Source organism: Lichtheimia ornata, assembly GCF_029851405.1.
Source record: "Lichtheimia ornata isolate CBS 291.66 chromosome Unknown scaffold00013, whole genome shotgun sequence".
In the NCBI taxonomy this organism is placed as follows: Eukaryota; Fungi; Mucoromycota; class Mucoromycetes; order Mucorales; family Lichtheimiaceae; genus Lichtheimia; species Lichtheimia ornata.
Window position 1 is genome coordinate 401,528 of NW_026695333.1, and position 21,202 is coordinate 422,729.

Here is a 21,202-nt window from a genome sequence, read left to right on the forward strand (position 1 = left end):
AAACAAGAGGCTTTCTTGACAAAGGCAAGCAAACTATCGACACAAACACAATCACTTGTACACAAATTGTATCGTATGCATTGACGTGATATAATAAAGTTGTATCCCATCTCTATCTTTTTTGTCTCTTTTTCTACTTTGTCTCTTTGTGCCGTGACGCAACTGGCTATACGTTTAATCATACTCTATTACAACAACCATCTTATTGCCAAAAAGAAAAAGGTTAGAAAGCTAGCTGATTTGAATGACAAGTAGTCAAGGGGGGACGATATTGACATTTGCAGTAGGAGATTTTTACATACCACCTCACCATACCTGCGTTCATCACCACACGGCCTTCATCATGAAATTTGGTGCTGAATTGGAGAGTCGTATCCATATGCCATGGCGAGACGCATACATGAACTACAATGTACTTAAGCGGGAGCTCAAAGATCGGCAGCTCGATCATGGATGGCGTGAGCATGATGAGATGTTCTTTTTGGGAGCATTTGAGAAAGATCTCGAAAAGGTGTACAATTTTGTGGCCCGCAAGCTCAACGACGACATTATCCCTCGAGTGGAATCATGCGAGAGACAGCTTAATAGTGTGATGCCATGCAGCGGGGAGCAACCCAGTGACTTACATCGGGCTCTTGCATCTCAACTTGCTGACATTCTTGTGGATATCAATGAATTGGCTCGTTTCCATCGATTAAACCAGCAAGGATTCGAAAAGATGGTCAAGAAGCATGATCGTTGGACGCATTTGAATCTACGACAGCGATACAAGCAAGAGATGCAACAAAAATGGCCATTGGATGCATTAACACAGACGTTTGATGAGCTTGTGGTGAGAATATCGCATGCCAACAATCATTGTGAAGGGCAACAATATGGGCCACCGCCACCACCCAAGGGGGGCACACAACAAGAACAAGTGGAATTTGAACGTGCAACTGCCAAGTACTGGGTTCATCCCGATAATATCACTGAAGTCAAGGCGATCATCCTTTTCCATTTGCCTGTGCACGTTTACAACCGCAAAAAACAATACGAAGCCAACGACGCTGCCATCTCTTCTGTTTATTTTGACAATCCAGCATTTGATTTGTATACGGAACGATTGCAACGGGATGAGGGAGCTGAAGCTATTCGTTTTCGCTGGTATGGTCAAGATGCCAAGAATGTGTACATTGAACGCAAGACACATCACGCCCCATGGTTGAATGGACACTCTGTCAAGGATCGTTTTCGACTCAAGGAGCACAAGGTGGTGCCGTTTATGCATGGCACGCATACAGCCGATCACGTGGCAGCGGACCTTCGACAAGCCGGCAATGCCGCGGAACACTCGATTCAACAGCAGCATTTCATTGCTGATGGTGTGCAACGTTCCTTTTCTCAACGCAAGTTATCACCCATGTGCCGTGTATTCTACAATCGTACGGCATTCCAAAGACCCGGCGACCAACGATTGCGTATCTCACTTGATTGCAACTTGACTTTTATACGAGAAGATGGATTGGATGGTCGTTCAAGAGCAGGTGGCAATTGGCGTCGTACTGATGTTGGTATCGAATATCCATTCCATCAAGTCGAGGAAAGAGATATTCATCGTTTCCCCTATGCTGTACTCGAGACCAAGATCCAGACCCACCTAGGACAAGAAACACCAGCATGGCTAGATACGTTGCTCAACAGCCACTTGGTGCATGAAGTACCTCGCTTTTCAAAGTATCTACATGGCGCTTGTCAATTGTATCCTGATCGCGTGCCCGTACAACCATGGTGGCTTGAAGTCCTTGATACAGATATTCGTAAACCTCCTATGCTCGGTGTTGGTTTGTCACGTTCTCTCAGCCTGCAACCTCTTGTCAATGGTCATCATCGTCACTCGTTATTTTATTCCGATTCACAAGCAGCAGCAGCAGCAGCAGCAGCAGCAGGTCCCCGTCACCTTGCCATCAATTTCTCTTCGGCCAACAAGATGGTATCCAGGCAACGTGAACGTGCTGGCGATCTGCTTTCTCGTTTCTATCCAAAATTGATTTCCGACAAGAACAAAAAGAAGGATGATGACACTGAAAAGGATCAACTCCCTCCACCTAATACATCCAAACCTCCTCAACCTCAACAACGTGTGCGTTCTATTATTCGGAAAATCGAGCCCAAGACCTTCTTTGCCAATGAACGTACATTCATTTCTTGGTTGCAATTTTGTGCCTTGCTGCTCACTGTCGCTCTCAACTTGCTCAACAATGGCGATCGCATATCACGCATCATTGGCGGTGTCTTTATCATCATGGCGTCCATCATGTGCCTGTAAGTATCAACACAAAGATTGATGTTGGATGTATCACTCATTTAGCCCTCCCATTCTCTAGTTATGCATTAGGCCGCTATCAATTCAGAGCATGGCAACTACGCACGGGTCGCTACGTTATACGCTACGATGATTTGTATGGCCCAACGGTCCTTTGTGTCTGCTTGGTTACTGCACTCATTGTTAACTTTTATTTACGTCTTCCCCAATTGAAAGAGACAACAACAACCTCGCCATAGCATTAGACTTAGACGTTTTCATCTTCTTCATGTTCCAGCATCATCATTTTATGCCTCACAACTTAAACAATGTTATATTTCTAATCGAATAATAGTAAACTCATCTCATGAATCCATGCACTTGTATCATCACCTTCTTTCAAATCTTGGTGTAGTATCTTCTTTACGCTCATGAACGTAAACTGGGTTAGAAAGCGAAGAGGTAAACAAGGTGATCTTGCTGGCTGCGCTACTCCCTCACGTGGGATGTGTATCCATTGAATGGGTTAATTACCAGCACAATGTTATTACGTATAGCAAAAGGATGTGCGCCATTTTACACTTTACATGATAACGATGATCCAACAACAGCCAGTACTTTACTACCAGGTTAGCTCGAATCATGAAGGTTAAATGATGGGCATGCCGGGCTGGAGCAAGACAATCGTCCGTATGCATTGGATTGGACAACAAAGGTGAATGGATGGAATGGGCTATTAGCTGGCAGTTTACAAATAACTTACCAATTTGATTCTTCTGATATTGGATGATGTTTCTGTGTTTGAGCGTTTTTCAGTCAAATCTCATCGGATCAAGAAAGTTGAATGATGGGCATGCTGGGCGGGAGCAGAACAACCGTTCGTATGCATTGGATTGGACTACAATGGAGGATGGGAGGACTAAGGTTATTAGTTGGGATTTTGAACTATTCCTAAATAGTGTACAAGAATCATGCATCGCCTGTGCTGAATGACTCAAGTTACACAAACAAGCCCTCTGCATCTTTTGCTCTATTATAGTCATACTACTTTACATTAAACAAAGACCACTTCTCATATAGCATCACCCTTACAGGATATGTAAAACATAAAGACGCCTGTATCTCCAAACTTTACAATCAAACGTGGGCTCTTTAATAGATCAACGTGCTCGTCGGGGTCAAAGGAATCTTGTGTCAAAGTATGAAGTTCATCGTGGCCAATCCCAGATTTCGCAATGTCAGCAACAATGAACAAAGACCACTTCTCATATAGCATCACGCTTACAAACATAAAGGTGCCTGTATCTCCAAACTTTACAATGAAACGTGGGGTTTTTGAATAGAGCAATGGGCTCGGCTTGGCCAACAGCACCTTGTGTGAAAGTTTCACGTTCAATGTCGCAACTAGCCCAAAAAATATTTTTTTGGTCGTCGTCGTCGAAGAGGTCGACCCTCAGATCCAGTTTGGCTGGTAGCGACATTGCGAAATCTGGGATTGGCCACGATGAACTTCATACTTTGACACAAGATTCCTTTGACCCCGACGAGCACGTTGATCTATTAAAGAGCCCACGTTTGATTGTAAAGTTTGGAGATACAGGCGTCTTTATGTTTTACCTATGCTATAAGCGTGATGGAGTTGCTTTTTCCTAATGGATGGTGTCGGCTGCATTAACGGAAAGATGAAGAGCTGAGTGAAACGGCACGTGGTGGTTACACAGACACGTCCTTGACAGGTTGCTCCACAAATGGATGATGATGATGATGATTGCCTTTTGTGAAGGTACGTAAGTAAAACAGCATCCAATAATGAAGGTGTGTCAAGGTATGTATCATATTTGCATGTAGAAGAAAGTCGAGCTGCATAAACCAATTTCTATATGTAAAAAGATACGTATACATATTGAATGGGTCACTCATGCTGAAACTCAATGCAGGGATCTCTTCACTTTTTCTCTTCTCAAGCTCATCCCACTTCCCACTCCTCCTTATTGTATCACAAAAGCCATGTACTTCTTGCATGACCGATAACCGAACCACCTTTATTATTCCATCTTCGAAGCAATAGTATGTAATCCACAAAGTAGCAAACTCCAACAAGTGTGTAATAAATAAATAATGCTTTATTTCATCTAGCTATCTTGCTATGTACTGTACATTGCCACCACCATCGTCGTAGTCGTCCTCCGTCATCATTCGTACTCGTACTCGTCACCAGTCGTCAATCTCATCCGTCACACCAACATCCAAAAATACACAAATTGAAAAGAATGGGATCTTGCAGGCTTCCTTTTGAATCTCGTTGTCGTCATCATTGTCATTGTTGTGAATGTGGTAATCATCGTAATCGCCGTCTCTACAAATAAGAAAGCAGGCAAGTTAGACTATCTGGTACCGGAACGATGACGATTTGGTATACCGTTAGGCGATCCTCTCTAAGGAAGAACGCAAATCAGAAGGAATTCACAAACCAAATCACCACCATACGAGCAACGTCGGGCGATCCCTTGTTCTTGAGAAAGCACTGCACGAATCACGCAAGGCCAGTTCGATCCATGGCTAGGAGAGATATCACTTACGTAGAGTCCAGGCTCATAGTTGTTCTCATTCATCCTCTCCAAAGAAAGAATGATCCCCAATCCTTCCAATCACTTTCCCACCTCATGAAAAGAAATCCTCAAGGGAAAGAACGAGCCTATCACGAGAAGAGCGTGTTGGTTAAACACATTCACAAGCTGTTTCAAATCCCCTTTTACCTCAACACGGCGACCATGCTCTCCCAAAAATCCATCGTCATGGACCCATCCTCAACTCAACGCAGGCCTATAGAGCCCTGGACGCGTTCCAAGAAGCTTTTCCAGCACACTTGGCTAGCGCAGAGCGACGCAGCGGCCACTTGATACAGGCTGGGACTTGAACCCAAAGAGATGATGATGATGCCCCCAAGTTGCATTGCCTGACCTAAGAAACCTATTCAATTCATTATTAGCACACACGTACAATAAAACGCCCTTTTCATTGTTTGTTTTATTGTACTTGCCTTTTCCATATGCACAAAGACCCGTTGTTGTTGGTTACTGGAAACCGAAAACCATGGTGCAGTGTTGTCAAAACGCCAAGCCAGCGAACGTCTTGAAACCAAACTTGCCCTCTATACAAGCTGACCCGTCAATGGAACCAATCCGGCTGCAACATTGGACTCTGAATGTACCTGTTGATACCAAGCATAGAGCGGGAATAGCAACGAACAAAAGGAAGCAACGAGATTGCCATGGCTACCACGCTCATTCCTCACCACTTGGACACCCTGACAATGCATGTCCAGAACTACATTAACATCTCACAGTCAACAAGAGCACTCTTTTACAATACATTACCTTGATCGAGATGCCGTGAATATGATAAAAGCAGAGGAGGGAGAAAGAGAAGAGAAGCGTTGTCTCAAGTGGTGTCCCCCAAGTTTAAATCCCCCTACTGCTATTACCCTGAGGCCACTCAATTACCCTACACACACCATCCACCCATCATGATCATCACCCTCATGATATTAGACAATAGGTGCATGTAAATAAAATGAATGGATAAATAGATGCATAAGGTACATGCATAAACTAAACCCTTGTATCAGAGAAGACGTACGCTTGCACAGGACGAGTATCAACGTCTTTAAATTTCCATATTTGGGGTTCATTGTGACTCAGACAATGAATGTTGTGTGCATAGGCTAAATGTAACCCCCCCCCCATTTCAAGTCACTATCTGATTAGTAATTGCCGAGATGATGGCAACCTTTACAAAAACTTGTGAACAATCATTTATGACGTTTGCATCGCATCATCCCGTGTATGGGAAATCATTAATAAACCCTGAATCATTTATATAGCAAAACATGCATTAGCTGATGATGAGGGCTTGTATACATGCATGTTTATGCACCTAGTGCAGTGTGTGCATTGAGTTTGGTACTTGTGGCTATTGTAAATGGACACTTGACATATACCTATGATGAAAATGAGAATACGTCTAAGTCTAAAACAATGAATGGTAAGCAGAAGAAGAGAGCTTTAATGAATGAGATCATGTGAGATATCAGTAAGCGGGATGTGAAGGATATTCTATGAGGAGGAGGGGATGGGGATTTCGTTTTCGCGTGGTGGATCGCGTGGTGGGATCGCGTATCTTGTCGCGGATCGTGTGGTCGTTCTCCGCTGGAACTTTTTAAAGGCTGCACGCGTCGCGATTAATTTTTTCTTTTCTTCCTTGCCCTTCCCTTCTCTCACAGAAGAAACATTGAGAGCTCTTTTTATTTTGCTTTAATCCTTTCTATCCTTGACTGACAAGCGTATTTCCCCCTATCTCAATGTTTGTTATCAAACGCGGTAATTATCATTCCATGGGTGGTGCCCTATGTACCTTGATGGTGTTAAGGCTCTTTGATGCTATCATTTGCTTACTCAGCTTGTGTTGTATAGACGGCCGTCAAGAGCGTGTCCTCTTTGACAAGATCACCTCTCGCATCAACAAGCTATGCAACAACTTGAATGCCAACTACATTGACCCTCCCAAGATTGCACAAAAGGTATTGCTCGCGCGATACGCGCCGCTGCACAACGCGTCTCCGAAAACACGACTTTAATTGTTTCCCAAATAGGTGGTTACTGGCATGTACCAGGGTATTACCACTGTCGAATTGGACAACCTTGCTGCCGAGACTGCCGCCTATATGACAACCACACATCCTGACTATGCAATCCTTGCTGCTCGTATTGCCGTATCCAATCTTCACAAGGAAACCGATGAGAAGTTCAGCAAGGTGGTCAGCACATTGTATGAGCACGTCCATCCCAAGCTCAAGTGTCACAATCCTTTGGTGTCCAAGGAACTCTACGAGATCAGCCAAAAGCATGCCGACAGGATCGATAGCGCCATTGATTACGAGCGTGATTATGATTTCAACTTTTTCGGTTTCAAGACGCTCGAGCGAAGCTACTTGATGAAGATTGATGGTATGTTTCCCTTCATTGTTTGTGTCAATGTCATTTGGCTCCAATGTTTACTAAAACAATCCTCCTCTTTTAGGCCATTTGGTTGAACGTCCTCAACACTTGATCATGCGTGTGGCTCTCGGCATCCACGGTGAGGATATTGATGCAGCTTTGGAAACATACGAATACATGTCCTGCAAGTACTTTACGCACGCCACGCCAACTCTTTTCAACGCCGGCACACCTCGTCCTCAATTATCCAGCTGTTACCTTGTCCAAATGAGAGATGATAGCATCGAAGGCATTTATGATACCCTGATGACATGTGCTCGCATTTCCAAATCAGCCGGTGGCGTTGGTTGCAGCTTCCAAAAGATTCGTGCCTCTGGCTCCTACATTGCTGGTACCAATGGTACATCCAACGGCATTGTTCCCATGTTGCGTGTATATAATGATACCGCCCGTTTTGTCACTCAAGGTGGTGGCAAACGCAATGGCAGTTTTGCCATGTAAGTTGATCATTCATGGCTTGTAATATGGTTGTTGCATCATGCTCACCTTTAATTTAGGTACCTTGAACCATGGCATGTGGATGTCTTTGACTTTTTGGATTTACGCAAGAACCATGGCAAAGAAGAAGTCCGTGCTCGTGATCTTTTCCTTGGCTTGTGGGTGTCTGATTTATTCATGAAACGTAAGTTGATCGATTCATTTGATTTTGTGTAACCATTGCTGATCTTGATAAATTAGGTGTGGAAGCCAATGCTGAATGGTCACTATTTTGTCCCAATGAAGCCCCTGGTCTTGATCAATGCTATGGCGAAGAGTTTGAAGCTCTTTATCTCAAATATGAACAAGAAGGCAAAGCTCGCCGCTCCGTGAGTGCTCAAAAGTTGTGGTTTGCCATCCTTGATGCTCAAATTGAGACTGGTATGCCTTACATGCTCTACAAAGGTAAGATCCTTCATTGCTATTATCGATATTTATCTTAACATTGATCATGGTTGTAGATGCATGCAATCAAAAATCCAACCAAAAGAACTTGGGCACTATCACCGGTTCCAACTTGTGCACTGGTATGCTTGTTGACTATATACGAGAGGATCCAATATTGATTGCTTGCTTGTAGAAATCATTGAATACTCTGCTCCTGATGAAGTTGCTGTTTGCAATTTGGCATCCCTTGCTTTGCCTAAATTTGTATCAGATGGAGCATTTGACTTTGACAAGTTACACAAGGTGACCAAGGTTGTGGCCAAGAATTTGAATCGAGTCATTGATGTCAATTATTATCCTGTGGAGGAAGCAAAGAACAGCAACATGAGACATAGACCGTAAGTCGTTTCGTCACAAAGATAGGATCACCTCAACTCATCATCATCTATAGTATTGGTCTTGGTGTACAAGGTCTTGCTGATGCTTTCTTGCTGTTACGCCTGCCATTCGATTCAGAGGAAGCTCGTCAATTGAACAAGGATATCTTTGAGACCATCTACCATGCTGCTTTGGAGGCCTCTTGTGAACTTGCTGAAAAGTTTGGCACCTACCAGACCTATGAAGGCTCCCCTATCAGCAAAGGCATCTTACAACATGACATGTGGGGTGTACAAGGCTCAGATCGTTTGGATTGGGATGGATTACGTGCCAAGATTGCCAAGCACGGTGTTCGCAACTCCCTTCTCGTAGCACCCATGCCTACTGCCAGCACCAGCCAAATCCTTGGCAACAATGAATGCTTCGAACCTTATACTAGCAACATTTACACTCGTCGTGTAATGAGCGGAGAATTCCAAGTCGTGGTAAGTGCTGCTGTTGTGTAGACCTATTTTTGAACCCACATTCATTGTGCTCTTTTATTTTAGAACCACCATTTGTTGAAGGATCTTATTGATCGTGGCATGTGGAATGAGCAAGTCAAAAATATGATCATTGCACACAATGGCAGTATCCAGAATGGTAAGTGTCTTTACATTGGCTAAAAGAAAACGATGCTAATAACATGATCCTCTAGTGCCTGGTATTCCTGATGATCTCAAGAGGCTTTACAAGACTGTATGGGAATTGTCTCAACGTGTCATTATTGATATGGCTGCCGATCGTGCTGCATTCATTGACCAATCTCAATCCATGAACCTCTTCGTGGCCGAACCAACCTATGGCAAACTCTCCTCCATGCACTTTTATTCTTGGAAACGTGGTCTGAAGACTGGCATGTACTATTTGCGATCACGACCTGCAGTGGATGCCATCAAGGTAAAGCAAAGGGAAGCGATAGCTTTATGATTAAAAACTAAATCTTCCATCTTATCCTAGTTCACTGTGGATCAGCTTGCACTAAAAGACCCTGCAGACAAAAAGGAACAAGACGAAGCCAACTTGGCTGCTATGCAATGTTCACTTGACAACAGAGATGCATGCATTAGCTGCAGCGGTTAAATTCATACATACTTAGTATCCTGACACACTCCACACACGCACACACACTCCATCTCATTTCCCTATCGCACCGTTTTCTTCCCCCTCAATCTCTTTCCATCATCCCCACTCGACCTTTGCGTATTTCTTTTTTAGCCTTGTACAATAATATCATGCAAACAACACACATTTCCCATTCTCTTTATAGTTACTGCCCATAGCAATCAGTCCAATAAAGTCTCATAGATGAAAATCAAAAGTCATGCATCTTCATTCAAATGAGCTCGAAACAAAGAATCCAAGGCGACCTTTCTCTTTCTAATGGCCGACACTACTACTAACAATGATGCGTCGTCGTTATCCATGACACCTGCCGAAACAACCAAACTCTCCAAGCTTCTAGCCTATGTGCTTCGACATGGTGCTGCCAAGGAAAAGCTAACAATGCGTTCGGATGGATATTTGTTGTTGTCAGATCTGGTATTGTATTACTTACTATGCCTTGTCAATAGGGATGTCATCATCTTACTTTCATATACTTTAGCTGGCACGACCCAAGTTTAAGAATATCACGCAAGAGCAGATTGAGTATGTCGTGAGGACCAATGACAAGCAACGCTATGCACTAGCGCAATTGGAGGATGGCCAATGGTACATTCGTGCGAATCAAGGACACTCGCTCAAGGTCGATAATGAGCAGCTGCTTGAACGATTGACGACTCCTCTTCCGGTGGTTGTCCACGGCACTACTCAAGAGAACTGGGAAATTATCAAACGCGAAGGACTCAAAAAGATGCAACGCCATCACGTACACTGTGCTACAGGGTTGCCAGGCGACACAGGTGTCATTAGCGGTATGTCCTATGTCACATCATGAAGCATTCTCTCTTACATAGATCCAACTTAGGTATGCGGAAGACCAGTGAAGTATTCATTTACATCGACATGGCAAAGGCATTAGAAGGTATGTCACAATCCATTTCATTGAATTTTGGTGCTCACGAAATTATACACATCATAGAGGGAATGACCTTTTATCGATCAAAGAATCAAGTCATTTTGACAGAAGGAAAGGATGGTATTGTATCACCAGCGTATTTCTCTCGCGTCACCGATCGTCATGGCAATTCATTGCTGTAAATGTTGGAATAAACAAAGAAAGAAAGAAATCAATGCGCATGCGTAATCATTGTTTTGAGGATAAATGAAAAAAGTGGTTGAGACAAAGGGAGAGATTGGGATAAACATACACACAATGACGGCCAAAAAAAAAAAAACAAAAACCATGGGTAGATGGGGAATATGTATATAATAAAGATAAGAGAAGAAGAAAAGAGGGGGTGTGAAATCATCGTCTATGGGTACGGTAGGATTCAGCTGCTGTGAGAGGATCTTCTGGTACAGGACCGCTGATGTTATACTCTTCGGATGCTGCTGCTACTGGTGCTACTGCTGGTGTGGATGAGGGTGGAGGCTGATGAGGATGGGGTGGTACTGAAGAAAGATGTTGTTGTTGCCTTGAAGGGTATGATTTGCCATAACCTGCTGTGTTGGGAGGAGGTGCTGCTGCTGCAGTTGGGGGTGGATACTATGATGTAATATGTTAGCTATCAATGAGGAAGACTTGCTTATCTCTTTTTACCTGATAACCAGCAGCTGGGGTTGAAGATGTTGGCGTACGCATCATGTTGGGTGGTGGTCGTTGTGCTGCAGCATAAGGATCTGGAGCCGAGACCATGGCTTGCTGTTGTTGTTGTTGTGGAGGTTGTGGTGGTGCCGATGACATGGCGTATGCATGATAATCTACGTTGGCCGTTGCTGGTGTGGCAATTTGTGGATGTTGTTGTGGCTGTGCTGGTGATTCAAGGTAGTACGATCTTACGGGTCGTGGCACAGATACCCCATTACCATATCCTGCATACCCACTTCCTTGACCATTGTCAGCGTGTGTTGATGTGGGGGTTGCTGAAGGGGTTGCATAGTAATAGCGAGATGTGTTGCTAGGTGGTGCTGCTGCTTGGGGTGGTTGTAGATTGCTACCACCACTACTCATGGTATAATCGTGCCCGCCTTGGATTGGAGTAGAGGACGCGCGCAATACAGCATTGTTTACTACTGGTTGTGTAGTGGATGGTGGTTGTACAACGGCTGCTGCTGATGTTGGATGTGAATAGGCTGCTGCTGTTGTATAAGCTGGCGTGGTCTGTAATGATGCATAGGTGCCAGGATACATTGAATCAGCCGAAACAGGATCACTAGGTCGACCAAAAGTATCATATACAGGACGTGTGGCTGGCTTGCTCATCGAAGCAGAGGGTGGTTGCTGTTGTGGACGTGACGCATACTGTGTTGAGTATTGGGTATCGATTTGCGATGGAGGTGGTGGCGGTTGTTGTGGATAATGATGACGAGACGTTGGAGGAGGGATATTAGCAGTAGCTGGTGTAGATGAAACAACCATAGGTGCATCATACACATTGGACTGAGGAGGTGGTGGTTGTGGTGGTTGCTGTTGTTGCTGCTGTGCCTGCACAGGCGCTGTCTGTTGTGGTTGTGGAGCAATATGGGATGATGATGAATAAGTGGGTGCGTTCATGTAAACGGGTTGAGCTGGTATCCGCAATGGTACACGAGCCAAAGGTTGATTAATTGGTTGCGTAGGGAATTGTGGTTGCTGTGCTTTCGACAATAAATACAAGTATTGCTGATGATATTGTTGCTGCATACTCGTTTGTGGTTGTTGTGGTTGTTGTTGTTGGGTAGGTGTGGATTGTCGTGCCATTTCATGTGAAGTTGCTGGCCATCCTTGCTCTTGTGGCTGTAACATGGATAATCCCACACTCTTGAGTGATGCTTCAATCATCTTTTGTCGTTGTTGTTGCTCCTGTGCCTGGTAGACTGAGTGCAGTTGGTTCTTGAAGTTGACTAGCGCAACCTTCCATCTCTCAAACTCATCCTTTTTCACAAACAATCCAAAGTGCAATACATCCAAAAACTCGAGTTCCATAATGTTGAGATCGGTCACTTTCATTCCTGATACGTCGGACCAGGTCTTGTTGGTGAAAGTATTATCATCCAGAAACTTGTTGGCTAACCAAAATCCCCCATCTTAGTCATTGTCCCTTTCTCAAACATCCCATAAAAACCCTTACCTAACATCAATGCAACTGTAAATAGTCGATATTCGGATCCCTCTGCTCCCTGGATATTGGGATTTCGTTGTAAAAGCATCGCAATGTACTTCAATGATAGCATGACAACCGACTCGGATAGCTGTGTTGCATGTAAAATCTAGAGACATGTCATATTTAGTATCATCAATCACTCCATCCATGCTTGCATGACATTACCTGTCGAGAAAACTTTTTGAAAGCACTACTCGTTGCATTGGCAATATGGGCTGTCTCACGACTCTGTGCATCTTGCTCGGCTGTATTAGGACCCCCAGCTGACTTTGACGCATCATGAAGAGCCATAACAGAAGGACGTCGAGCGTGCCACATTAGATACACCATGGAAGAAGCAAATTCAGCCATTTGTGGAAGATTGAGTCCCAACGTATGTTGCACATCACTGGCACTTGGCAACGGTTCTGGGGGTGCTGCTGGTTGCGGGGGAGGTTGATAAACGGCATGTCGAGTGGGTGTGGGTGCTTGTGTGGGTACACTTGGATGGTGTGCTATCGGATGGTGATACTGTTGACCGACATGGCGTGGTTGCTGGTATAAGGATCCAGGGACAGCATTGGTGGTGGCATCCACTGGCTGATGATGGTAATGCGGGTACATATCCACAAATGAAACGGATTGTGGAAAGGTTGTAGAGTGAGTGAGTGAGTGAGGTGGGTGAGTGAGTGTGTCGTTGGAAAACAAGAGGCGGCGTCCAAAAAAGACAACGAGAGAAAGACAAGGTATTCGATAGGTGGTTGTTGTTCAAGCTAACACGATAGGAAGCATTGACTGTTTTTGTTATTCGAGTGTATAACCAAGTCGATATGAAAGGAAGAAAGAAAAGGACAAGCCAATAGTAAATGAAAAAGAATAAAAGAGAGAGAGAAAGACGAAAGAAAGGGAGCCTGCTTAACACGTGGCGTAAATAGTAGACATATACACAAGTAACGTCGTTCTCTTTTTGAGATGAGCCAAGGTGAAGGTATCGTCTTTAGGAGAACCGTGACGTAAAGTTCTGTACAACCTCATAAAGCTTCTCATCGATTCGTTCACTGCAGCTCATGTTTTTGTCAGAAGAAATAGAGAAAGAAAAAACACCCATTGCCCTCCTCCTCCCTCGTTGGATTGGTCTATATTTACAATGCCAAGCATTACACATTCTCTCCAAATTTAACATACCACGCTATTACCTACATATCAATAATAGGTGATGGTGGTATAGATGATATGCATCTCGGCCACATGCCACCCCTACTTACCATTGCTTACGTTGACCATGATGATGGGTGACACGTGTAAAAGAATGCTTACCTTTTTGTAATCTAAATGCATTCATCAGCATGAATAATGACATCCATGCTAAAAATAAGGCAGCAGCAGCAGCAGCGATGGCTATACACTATGTCGTTGTCTCCTTCTATGGGTTATTGCTCAGCGCATCACAAAAAAAATGCTCCGCACATCAGCACGGTAACTGCTGGTCTAGGCAATAAACCTTCTTGTATCATAAATAGGTAATGCAGCAGGCAATGTGGATCATCATCATGTCGTGTTACGATTTGCTTTGCCGACGTAACGTATCCCGCCGACATTTGCTTCGCCTTCTAGGCTTTCCACACATTCATTACAACAAGTATCCATGTACTCAATAAATGTTCTTTACAAGTATACCCAAATTAGATATGCAGTATGCGTCAAATATGCCAAATTGACGTGTAGTGTGGTGCAGGACCCTTATTATTGCGATCTGCAAATTTTACTCCCATGCTTGTTATTTCCCGTCCTTGATCATCCCCATTGGCAGCTGTTTTCTTTTTGGAAAGAAGAGTCTTCTACATCGCTTATGTTAAGGGATGGCAGCTGGTGATGATGTAGATGATCAGTTTTGATGAGTGCGTCGTCGGCTATACCAATATAATGGTAACAGGGTTTGTTTGGTAGGCTTTAAGCTCTTTTGTATACCTAATTGAACCTTATGCAGGCAAGTGGAACGGTATATTCAATTTATCAATTACACAATCATTGTTGCAAAGACTGAAAACTACTCTAAGGACACGCAAACTGTAAAGGAGTCTGCAAATGTGCCCAAGCACTGTGTAACCAATGAGCCCAGATACCGGGAACCATCATCTATAGAACAAAGAATGGTGGGAGCAATAATAAAGGATTGGTATTCTCGAATTGGAGTGACGCTGACCCAATGAATGATAAGGATGATCATTAGCTAGTAAAGATAAAAAGAGAGATGCTATGCAATACAAGGGCTGTGTGTGCGTGTGTAGCAGGCTCGTGAGGACATGCAACCCAATCACATGTAGATGGAGGGCCTTGGAAGGGAGTAACCCATTTCCCCAAAGAGGGCTGTTCTTTGTGTGACCGCGGATCGGATCTCAGGATCCCATCTTGTGAATTGTTGAACAAAGAGTGTTGTTGTACCTTTTTCTTTCATAATTCGGTCTTTCCCCCTTTTTCCTTCTCTTTCCTTCTTTCATTAATTGGTGCGATCCATCAACAAGATACGCTATCGTATTCAATCATGGGCGTCCTTTCCAGTGGTTCATTATCCAACGACAGGTTGGCCAACCTTAAATTGTACAAGTATTCAGCAGTAGACAAGTCATTCATCAGTCGCTATGTTCTCAAGCATTATTGGAACTGGTCCATCGAACTCTTCCCTCTGTGGATTGCGCAAGTATCAATAGTGTACTTTATTGAAGAAGAAGGAGAAGAAGAAAGGCTGACAACAACAACCACCATTCTATAGTCCAAACTTGATCACGCTGATCGGCTTGTCGTTTATGATCCTCAATGTTGCTTTGACCATTGTCTTTGCTCCCGAAATGGACGCTGAAAATGGACCTCGTTGGCTATACTACAGGTATGTGTGTGTGTACCTTCGTATGGAAACGGGCATGCGTAGAGTGGTGGAGGAGCCATTTGATTGACTATTCTTTTGGGGTGATGGTTAGCTTTGCTGCAGGATTATGGCTTTACTCGACTTTTGATAACGTGGATGGCAAACAAGCTCGTCGTACTGGTACATCGAGCCCACTTGGAGAATTGTTTGATCATGGATGCGACGCTCTCAACACATCATTTGCAGCCTTATTGCAAGCAGCAGCCCTTGGCATGGGTCACTCGACTCCAAGCGTGATGTTGTACGGCATTGCCATGTTTGGATTCTATTTGTCAACAGCTGAGGAGTATCATACTGGCACCCTTTATCTCGGCTATGTCAATGCACCTACAGAGGGCGTTCTTGTATCATGCTTTGTATTTTGTCTTTCTGGTTACTATGGTAAGTTTGGGAGGGGGATTCTTCATGTGCAAAAAGTGTAATACGGTTACACTAATACTATCCCATGTGTTGATCCAGGACCATCAATTTGGCAAACCCCATTGGGTGAAGTGCTTCCAACTAGTTGGTCTTTGCCACCAGCCATTTTGGCCATGCCTGCATGTCACGCTGTGATTTGGTGGATTGGAATCATGTTTTTGTTTACTCATTTGCCTGTGTGGTAAGTAATCAGGGTGAACGAGGTCATTGGTGCTATATAAAACAACTCACACACGCACATGTCATAGTTTGCATGCCATGTATAAGGCTTGTCGCAAGAATGGACGTCCTTTTGTCTCCACCATGATCGTCCAAAACTTCCCAATCATCACCTACGTTGCAGCCTTCTTTTCTTGGGTATTGTCACCATACTCCTTTATCTTGTCGCATCATCACTATATCCTTTACACCCTTACAACCGGCATTGTGTTTGGACGCATGGCTACCAAAATCATCCTTGCCCATCTGTTAAAGTCGCGATTCCCACGTTTCACCGTGCTTCTCTTCCCTCTCATTGGTGGAGCTATCATCAGCAATCTACCTCGCCTTGGCAATATGTAAGTGTGTTCATCCTCCATATTGTGTGTTGTTATACTAACATGGAAATGCTCTAGTGCTCCCATCTTTACCCCTGAAACCGAGTACTTGTACATCTGTGCTTATTTCGTGTTTGCTCTCGTCGCATATACACGATGGGCTGTGGTGGTCATCAATAGCTTTTGCTCCTATCTCGGTATTCGGTGTCTTACGATTCCCCACTACAAGGCCAAGAAGCTTTAATCCAATCGACTACAGCACAACAACCTTGAAGGGATTACTGGCGATGTTTTTCTAGGTAAAGATGAACGGCTATATGCCTTGCCCAGTGTTTTCTTTCCTTTCCCCCACCCCATCCTACTCCTATCACTGCCGTAAATGTAGAGTATTATACCGGGCATCAGTAATTGCCTGATAGTTTATTCCTTTTCTTCCCGTATATATCTCATTCATATCACTGCTAATACATTAAAAGATGTTTGATATGTAAATTGGATATCGTGTTATGAGCTTTACCAGTGAAGGATGATCTTGTCGTAAATCCTCAAGTACAACGTATATTTTAGATGGGAGATGATGGATCGCTTTTCAATAAAGGATGTTGTGCAAAATGATGATGTCACTGCACCCAAAAGAAGAAGCCCGGTATACGAACCAACATCATCTCAATGTGATTGTTGAGAGTTGCGGCCTACAAAATGTGATCAACGTGTAGCCTCAGAGAAAGTGGGGTTACTAAAACATCTGCCTTGGATCACGTGCTGCTATATGCAGCTCTCCGACTAGTCATCTAGAGCACAACTTGGCTGTTCTTGGATGCTCGGGTGGATGGACCCTGCCAAAACGGTTGCCGTTGCCGTGAAGTAATCAGCTGAAGATAAACCTTGATACCTTTATCACCATGACGACCACAACAATGAAAACAGGGTAACAATGAAAGGCTATGAATAACCACAAAGACCTGCTTTTAATCCACAATCCATATTTGACGTGCATGAACGATAGCTTTTTGCTCATTTGGATGCCGCACGGGATGCATTAATGCGTATGTTGTCAGCTGAATGTTGGTCAATGATAGCTGTACTTGAATTTATTTCTTGAGGAGTATGGCTGCATACATACAAGATGTCTAAACAATCATGAGCTGTGGTGAGCTATCATACAAGAATGATTCACGATGAGCCATGACGCATTCATATGATCCATGAGTGGATATTGATTGAAGACCATAATGCAACCCATTGGATAATTAAGACCCCGGGTTATTACGTACACCCCAGCTTTCATGCATGATGATGAATCCTCGTTTGGGTGTCGTGGGAGCATTGTTGTCGCGATAAAGCGAACTCCGTTTAGCATGATGTACATCAAGGATGTCGAAAGAAAGCGTTGTCAGCAGCATACCATCTTAAAGGCAATGCATAAGGAAGAAGGGTATATGTCGTATCGGCAAAAGAAGGATCTTGCTATGTAGTAGCTGATATGATCACTCGCCGTGGGTGGATCATGAGACTTTTGATTTTGAATAGACATCATTTTGCGTGGGATATCGAAATGAATCTATCAGGATGTTGATAGACAATGGGACAGATAACGATAAAGGGCTTCTTATGGTATCGACAATGAAAAGGGTAATCGGTCGGATTCCCATGTGTACGTGTGTATCTAATAATATCATTTCAGGGGCAAAGCGGTGGTAGTAGATTGGTAGTAATGGCATTAAATGGTAGGATGATGATATTTAAACGTGACATCAGGCATTAGATTAGATATCCCAATGTGTCAAATTGATGTTTAATATGCTTGAATACATGGGAATGCCGGAATGGAATATAGCTTATCATGAACGATGAGTATAGCTGACTTTGCAGTTTTTGGATGAACCGGCGAATGCCATTAACGTGCTTGTTGTACAAGGCAATGCAGGATTTACTCCGCGGATGGAGTACAGCATCTATTTCTTTCTTCTTCTCTCTTCTCTCTGCTCTCTCTTTATATACGCACATTCTCCCCCCCCATTGACTTTTCCTGAATCGAATCTACCATGCTCATTACTCGTTCCTTATGCATTGCTGCTCGCTGTTCAAGTATTCTACGTAGTAGGATAGCCCCACCACTATACAGGAACGTACCTCGCCATATTCGACTCTACACGTTGCCAACCACTCCGCGTCTTTTACCCCCAGCAAGTTCGAGTAATTACTGCCCCCCATGCCCGCCGTAACATTGAACCATTAACTCAAATGCATAGATGCCACAGTGTCAGCAAGAGCAAATCCTGTTTCAGACGAGGGCCAAGAAAAGAGGTGAGCCTTGAACAACAACCCCCTTTGTTTCATTCTTCAGTCATGGATCCTGCTCTATGCAGGTGCTGTTGTCCCCGATATACATTAGCCATACATGGACTAACAAGCAATTAAAATGTAGGGCGAGTGAGATCAAGGATGCCAAATTGATATTCAATCAAGCATGGAAGAACATTGAGGATCACTATGGCCGTGAGAATATTCATCTGCCTCGCGAGTTTATATTTTTGATGGGAGCACCAGGGTAAGATGAGACATTGGGAAGGGAGGAAATGAGGATGATGATGATACCATGGATACTGAGACAAGGTTTTATTCATCAGATCCGGAAAGGGTACTCATACACCATCGATTTTACGTGCTCGTGGCATTACCAATCCACCCATCTCAGTGTCCCAACTTTTGCAAACACCCGAATGCAAAGAGCTTATCAACCAAGGCCAAATGATTTCCGATCGCTATGTCATTGAACTCGTGCTCCATGCCATGCTAGACTGTGATCCCACTGTTGGCGTTTTGGTGGATGGTTTCCCACGTACCGAAATTCAGGTGGAGGCACTCAAGATGCTGCATGACAAAATGACTGAGTTACGACGTGAATTTTACAACACGGATCGACGGGATCAATTTCCGTAAGTTGGGGAAGGGGTATTTATGCGCAATGAGAGAGGAAACAGGGTTGAGATATTGATTTCGTTTCTAGGCGACCTGTTTTTCGCATTTGTGTATTATACGTCGACGAAGACATTTCGGTGCAGCGACAACTTGCTCGTGGGCGCATGATTCGAGAACACAACCTGGAGGTGAAAAAGACGGGCCAAGGAGTTTTATGGGAAGAGCGCGTGACCGATAATGATGAGACAGTAAGTTACATTGGGAAACGAGAAAGGAATATATAGCTCATAACGATATCCATCCACTTTTTAGGTGATCCGTAATCGATATGCCTTCTTCAAAAAGAGCTATGGTTCCCTTCTCAAGTTGTCAAAGATGTTTCCCTTTCGTATGTCATCCGGAATTGGATGAAGATGTGTGTTACAATTGCCCTGTGACAGAAATTAATATGTGGATAATCAGATCTTATCAATGCTACAGGTCCCATCAAGGAAGTCTTGGAGATCATTTTGCGGGAATTCGAATATCAATCATCGCTCGAGCTGGATTCTGACACCTATGACGCTATTTCACATATACCCCTAGCAACACAGATCGGCATTCATGCTCGTCAGGTAAGAGAGGATGGTGGTGGTGATGGGAAGAGGAATGGATCGGACGTTTACTCATATATACCATCGCAATCAGGATTTGATCAATCGATTAGAACACTATCAAGAAATAGATACCTCGTTATTACAACAAGCGATTCGATTTATTGATGACACGATCATTCCTCAAGTAGCCCGACACGCCATTAGTGGACATGTGATGATTCGCACGTGAGTAATGGGACGCTGCTTACTATGGGTAACCTATTCTAACGCTGTCAATAGAGAGGATCCCCAATTGGACAACAACCATTTTGTGGACATTGTGATGGACGTGTTATCGGAGCGAGGTTACCATGTATCGTACGATAGCAGGGCACACCATGAACCTGTGCGCGTGGATTTGAACACTGGCAAGATTGAATTGGCCACGTGAGTATAGCTGGTTAGAGAAAAACAGAAACACATAACACTAACACCCATGTTGTAGTCATCAAATCCATGTGCTGAACATTGATTTCCCAAAGCATTACATCCGAGCATTAGAGCAAAAGTTCCAATAAACGATTGCATTCATCCTTTTTTCTTCTTCAACATGTACACCATTAAAGTCCCACCTCTTTAAATCATCGAATTGCTGTAGATGCTCATATGATGGATCATCGCTCATTGATTGGGGTATAAAAACAACCCACATGACCCTTCATGGCGGGGTTCAAGTATACAACATGCTTGTATCAAAGACTGTGGATGGGGTTGGTCATGTAATTGATGTGTGGTGTCATGCATACACAAAACGTGTCGAGATCATCTGCCTAATGTATGCGTAATCCAGCTATTGCGTGGTGAGAGATAGGAAAAGTGATACATGCATTTAATAATGGTGGATGAATAAAAAGTGTAATAACAATATCCACTAAAGGGTATCCAAGGCAATGATGCACGTCGTTGGTTGGGGGGTTG

At 43.8% G+C, this 21,202-nt stretch overlaps 6 protein-coding genes across 6 annotated transcripts; 5 read left to right on the forward strand and 1 right to left on the reverse strand.

Annotated features, from left to right (window-relative positions):
* Positions 1–343: 343 nt before the first annotated feature.
* Positions 344–2,544, forward strand: O0I10_003901 (uncharacterized protein; the record flags this gene model as incomplete). Its single annotated transcript, XM_058483967.1, has 2 exons — positions 344–2,304; positions 2,367–2,544. 2 exons carry the CDS (start codon positions 344–346, stop codon positions 2,542–2,544), a joined length of 2,139 nt encoding a protein of 712 aa, XP_058345356.1.
* Positions 2,545–6,644: 4,100 nt separating this feature from the next.
* O0I10_003902 (ribonucleoside-diphosphate reductase, alpha subunit) lies at positions 6,645–9,705 on the forward strand (the record flags this gene model as incomplete). Its single annotated transcript, XM_058483968.1, has 12 exons — positions 6,645–6,663; positions 6,757–6,863; positions 6,936–7,290; positions 7,364–7,778; positions 7,839–7,963; positions 8,020–8,223; positions 8,280–8,345; positions 8,399–8,603; positions 8,657–9,068; positions 9,132–9,225; positions 9,281–9,522; positions 9,583–9,705. The coding sequence occupies 12 exons, from the start codon at positions 6,645–6,647 to the stop codon at positions 9,703–9,705; spliced, it is 2,367 nt and encodes a 788-aa protein (XP_058345357.1).
* A 300-nt stretch (positions 9,706–10,005) lies between these two features.
* Positions 10,006–10,824, forward strand: O0I10_003903 (uncharacterized protein; the record flags this gene model as incomplete). The annotated part of the gene is made up of 4 exons (XM_058483969.1): positions 10,006–10,164; positions 10,229–10,538; positions 10,592–10,648; positions 10,706–10,824. The coding sequence occupies 4 exons, from the start codon at positions 10,006–10,008 to the stop codon at positions 10,822–10,824; spliced, it is 645 nt and encodes a 214-aa protein (XP_058345358.1).
* A 208-nt stretch (positions 10,825–11,032) lies between these two features.
* Positions 11,033–13,472, reverse strand: O0I10_003904 (uncharacterized protein; the record flags this gene model as incomplete). Its single annotated transcript, XM_058483970.1, has 4 exons — positions 11,033–11,272; positions 11,327–12,774; positions 12,837–12,975; positions 13,035–13,472. The coding sequence occupies 4 exons, from the start codon at positions 13,470–13,472 to the stop codon at positions 11,033–11,035; spliced, it is 2,265 nt and encodes a 754-aa protein (XP_058345359.1).
* Positions 13,473–15,390: 1,918 nt separating this feature from the next.
* Positions 15,391–16,971, forward strand: O0I10_003905 (uncharacterized protein; the record flags this gene model as incomplete). Its single annotated transcript, XM_058483971.1, has 6 exons — positions 15,391–15,542; positions 15,619–15,732; positions 15,824–16,152; positions 16,231–16,372; positions 16,440–16,748; positions 16,806–16,971. The coding sequence occupies 6 exons, from the start codon at positions 15,391–15,393 to the stop codon at positions 16,969–16,971; spliced, it is 1,212 nt and encodes a 403-aa protein (XP_058345360.1).
* Positions 16,972–18,772: 1,801 nt separating this feature from the next.
* Positions 18,773–20,802, forward strand: O0I10_003906 (uncharacterized protein; the record flags this gene model as incomplete). The annotated part of the gene is made up of 10 exons (XM_058483972.1): positions 18,773–18,923; positions 18,989–19,034; positions 19,156–19,278; positions 19,358–19,666; positions 19,738–19,897; positions 19,962–20,037; positions 20,112–20,263; positions 20,337–20,470; positions 20,525–20,671; positions 20,730–20,802. The coding sequence occupies 10 exons, from the start codon at positions 18,773–18,775 to the stop codon at positions 20,800–20,802; spliced, it is 1,371 nt and encodes a 456-aa protein (XP_058345361.1).
* Between the last annotated feature and the right edge of the window lie 400 nt (positions 20,803–21,202).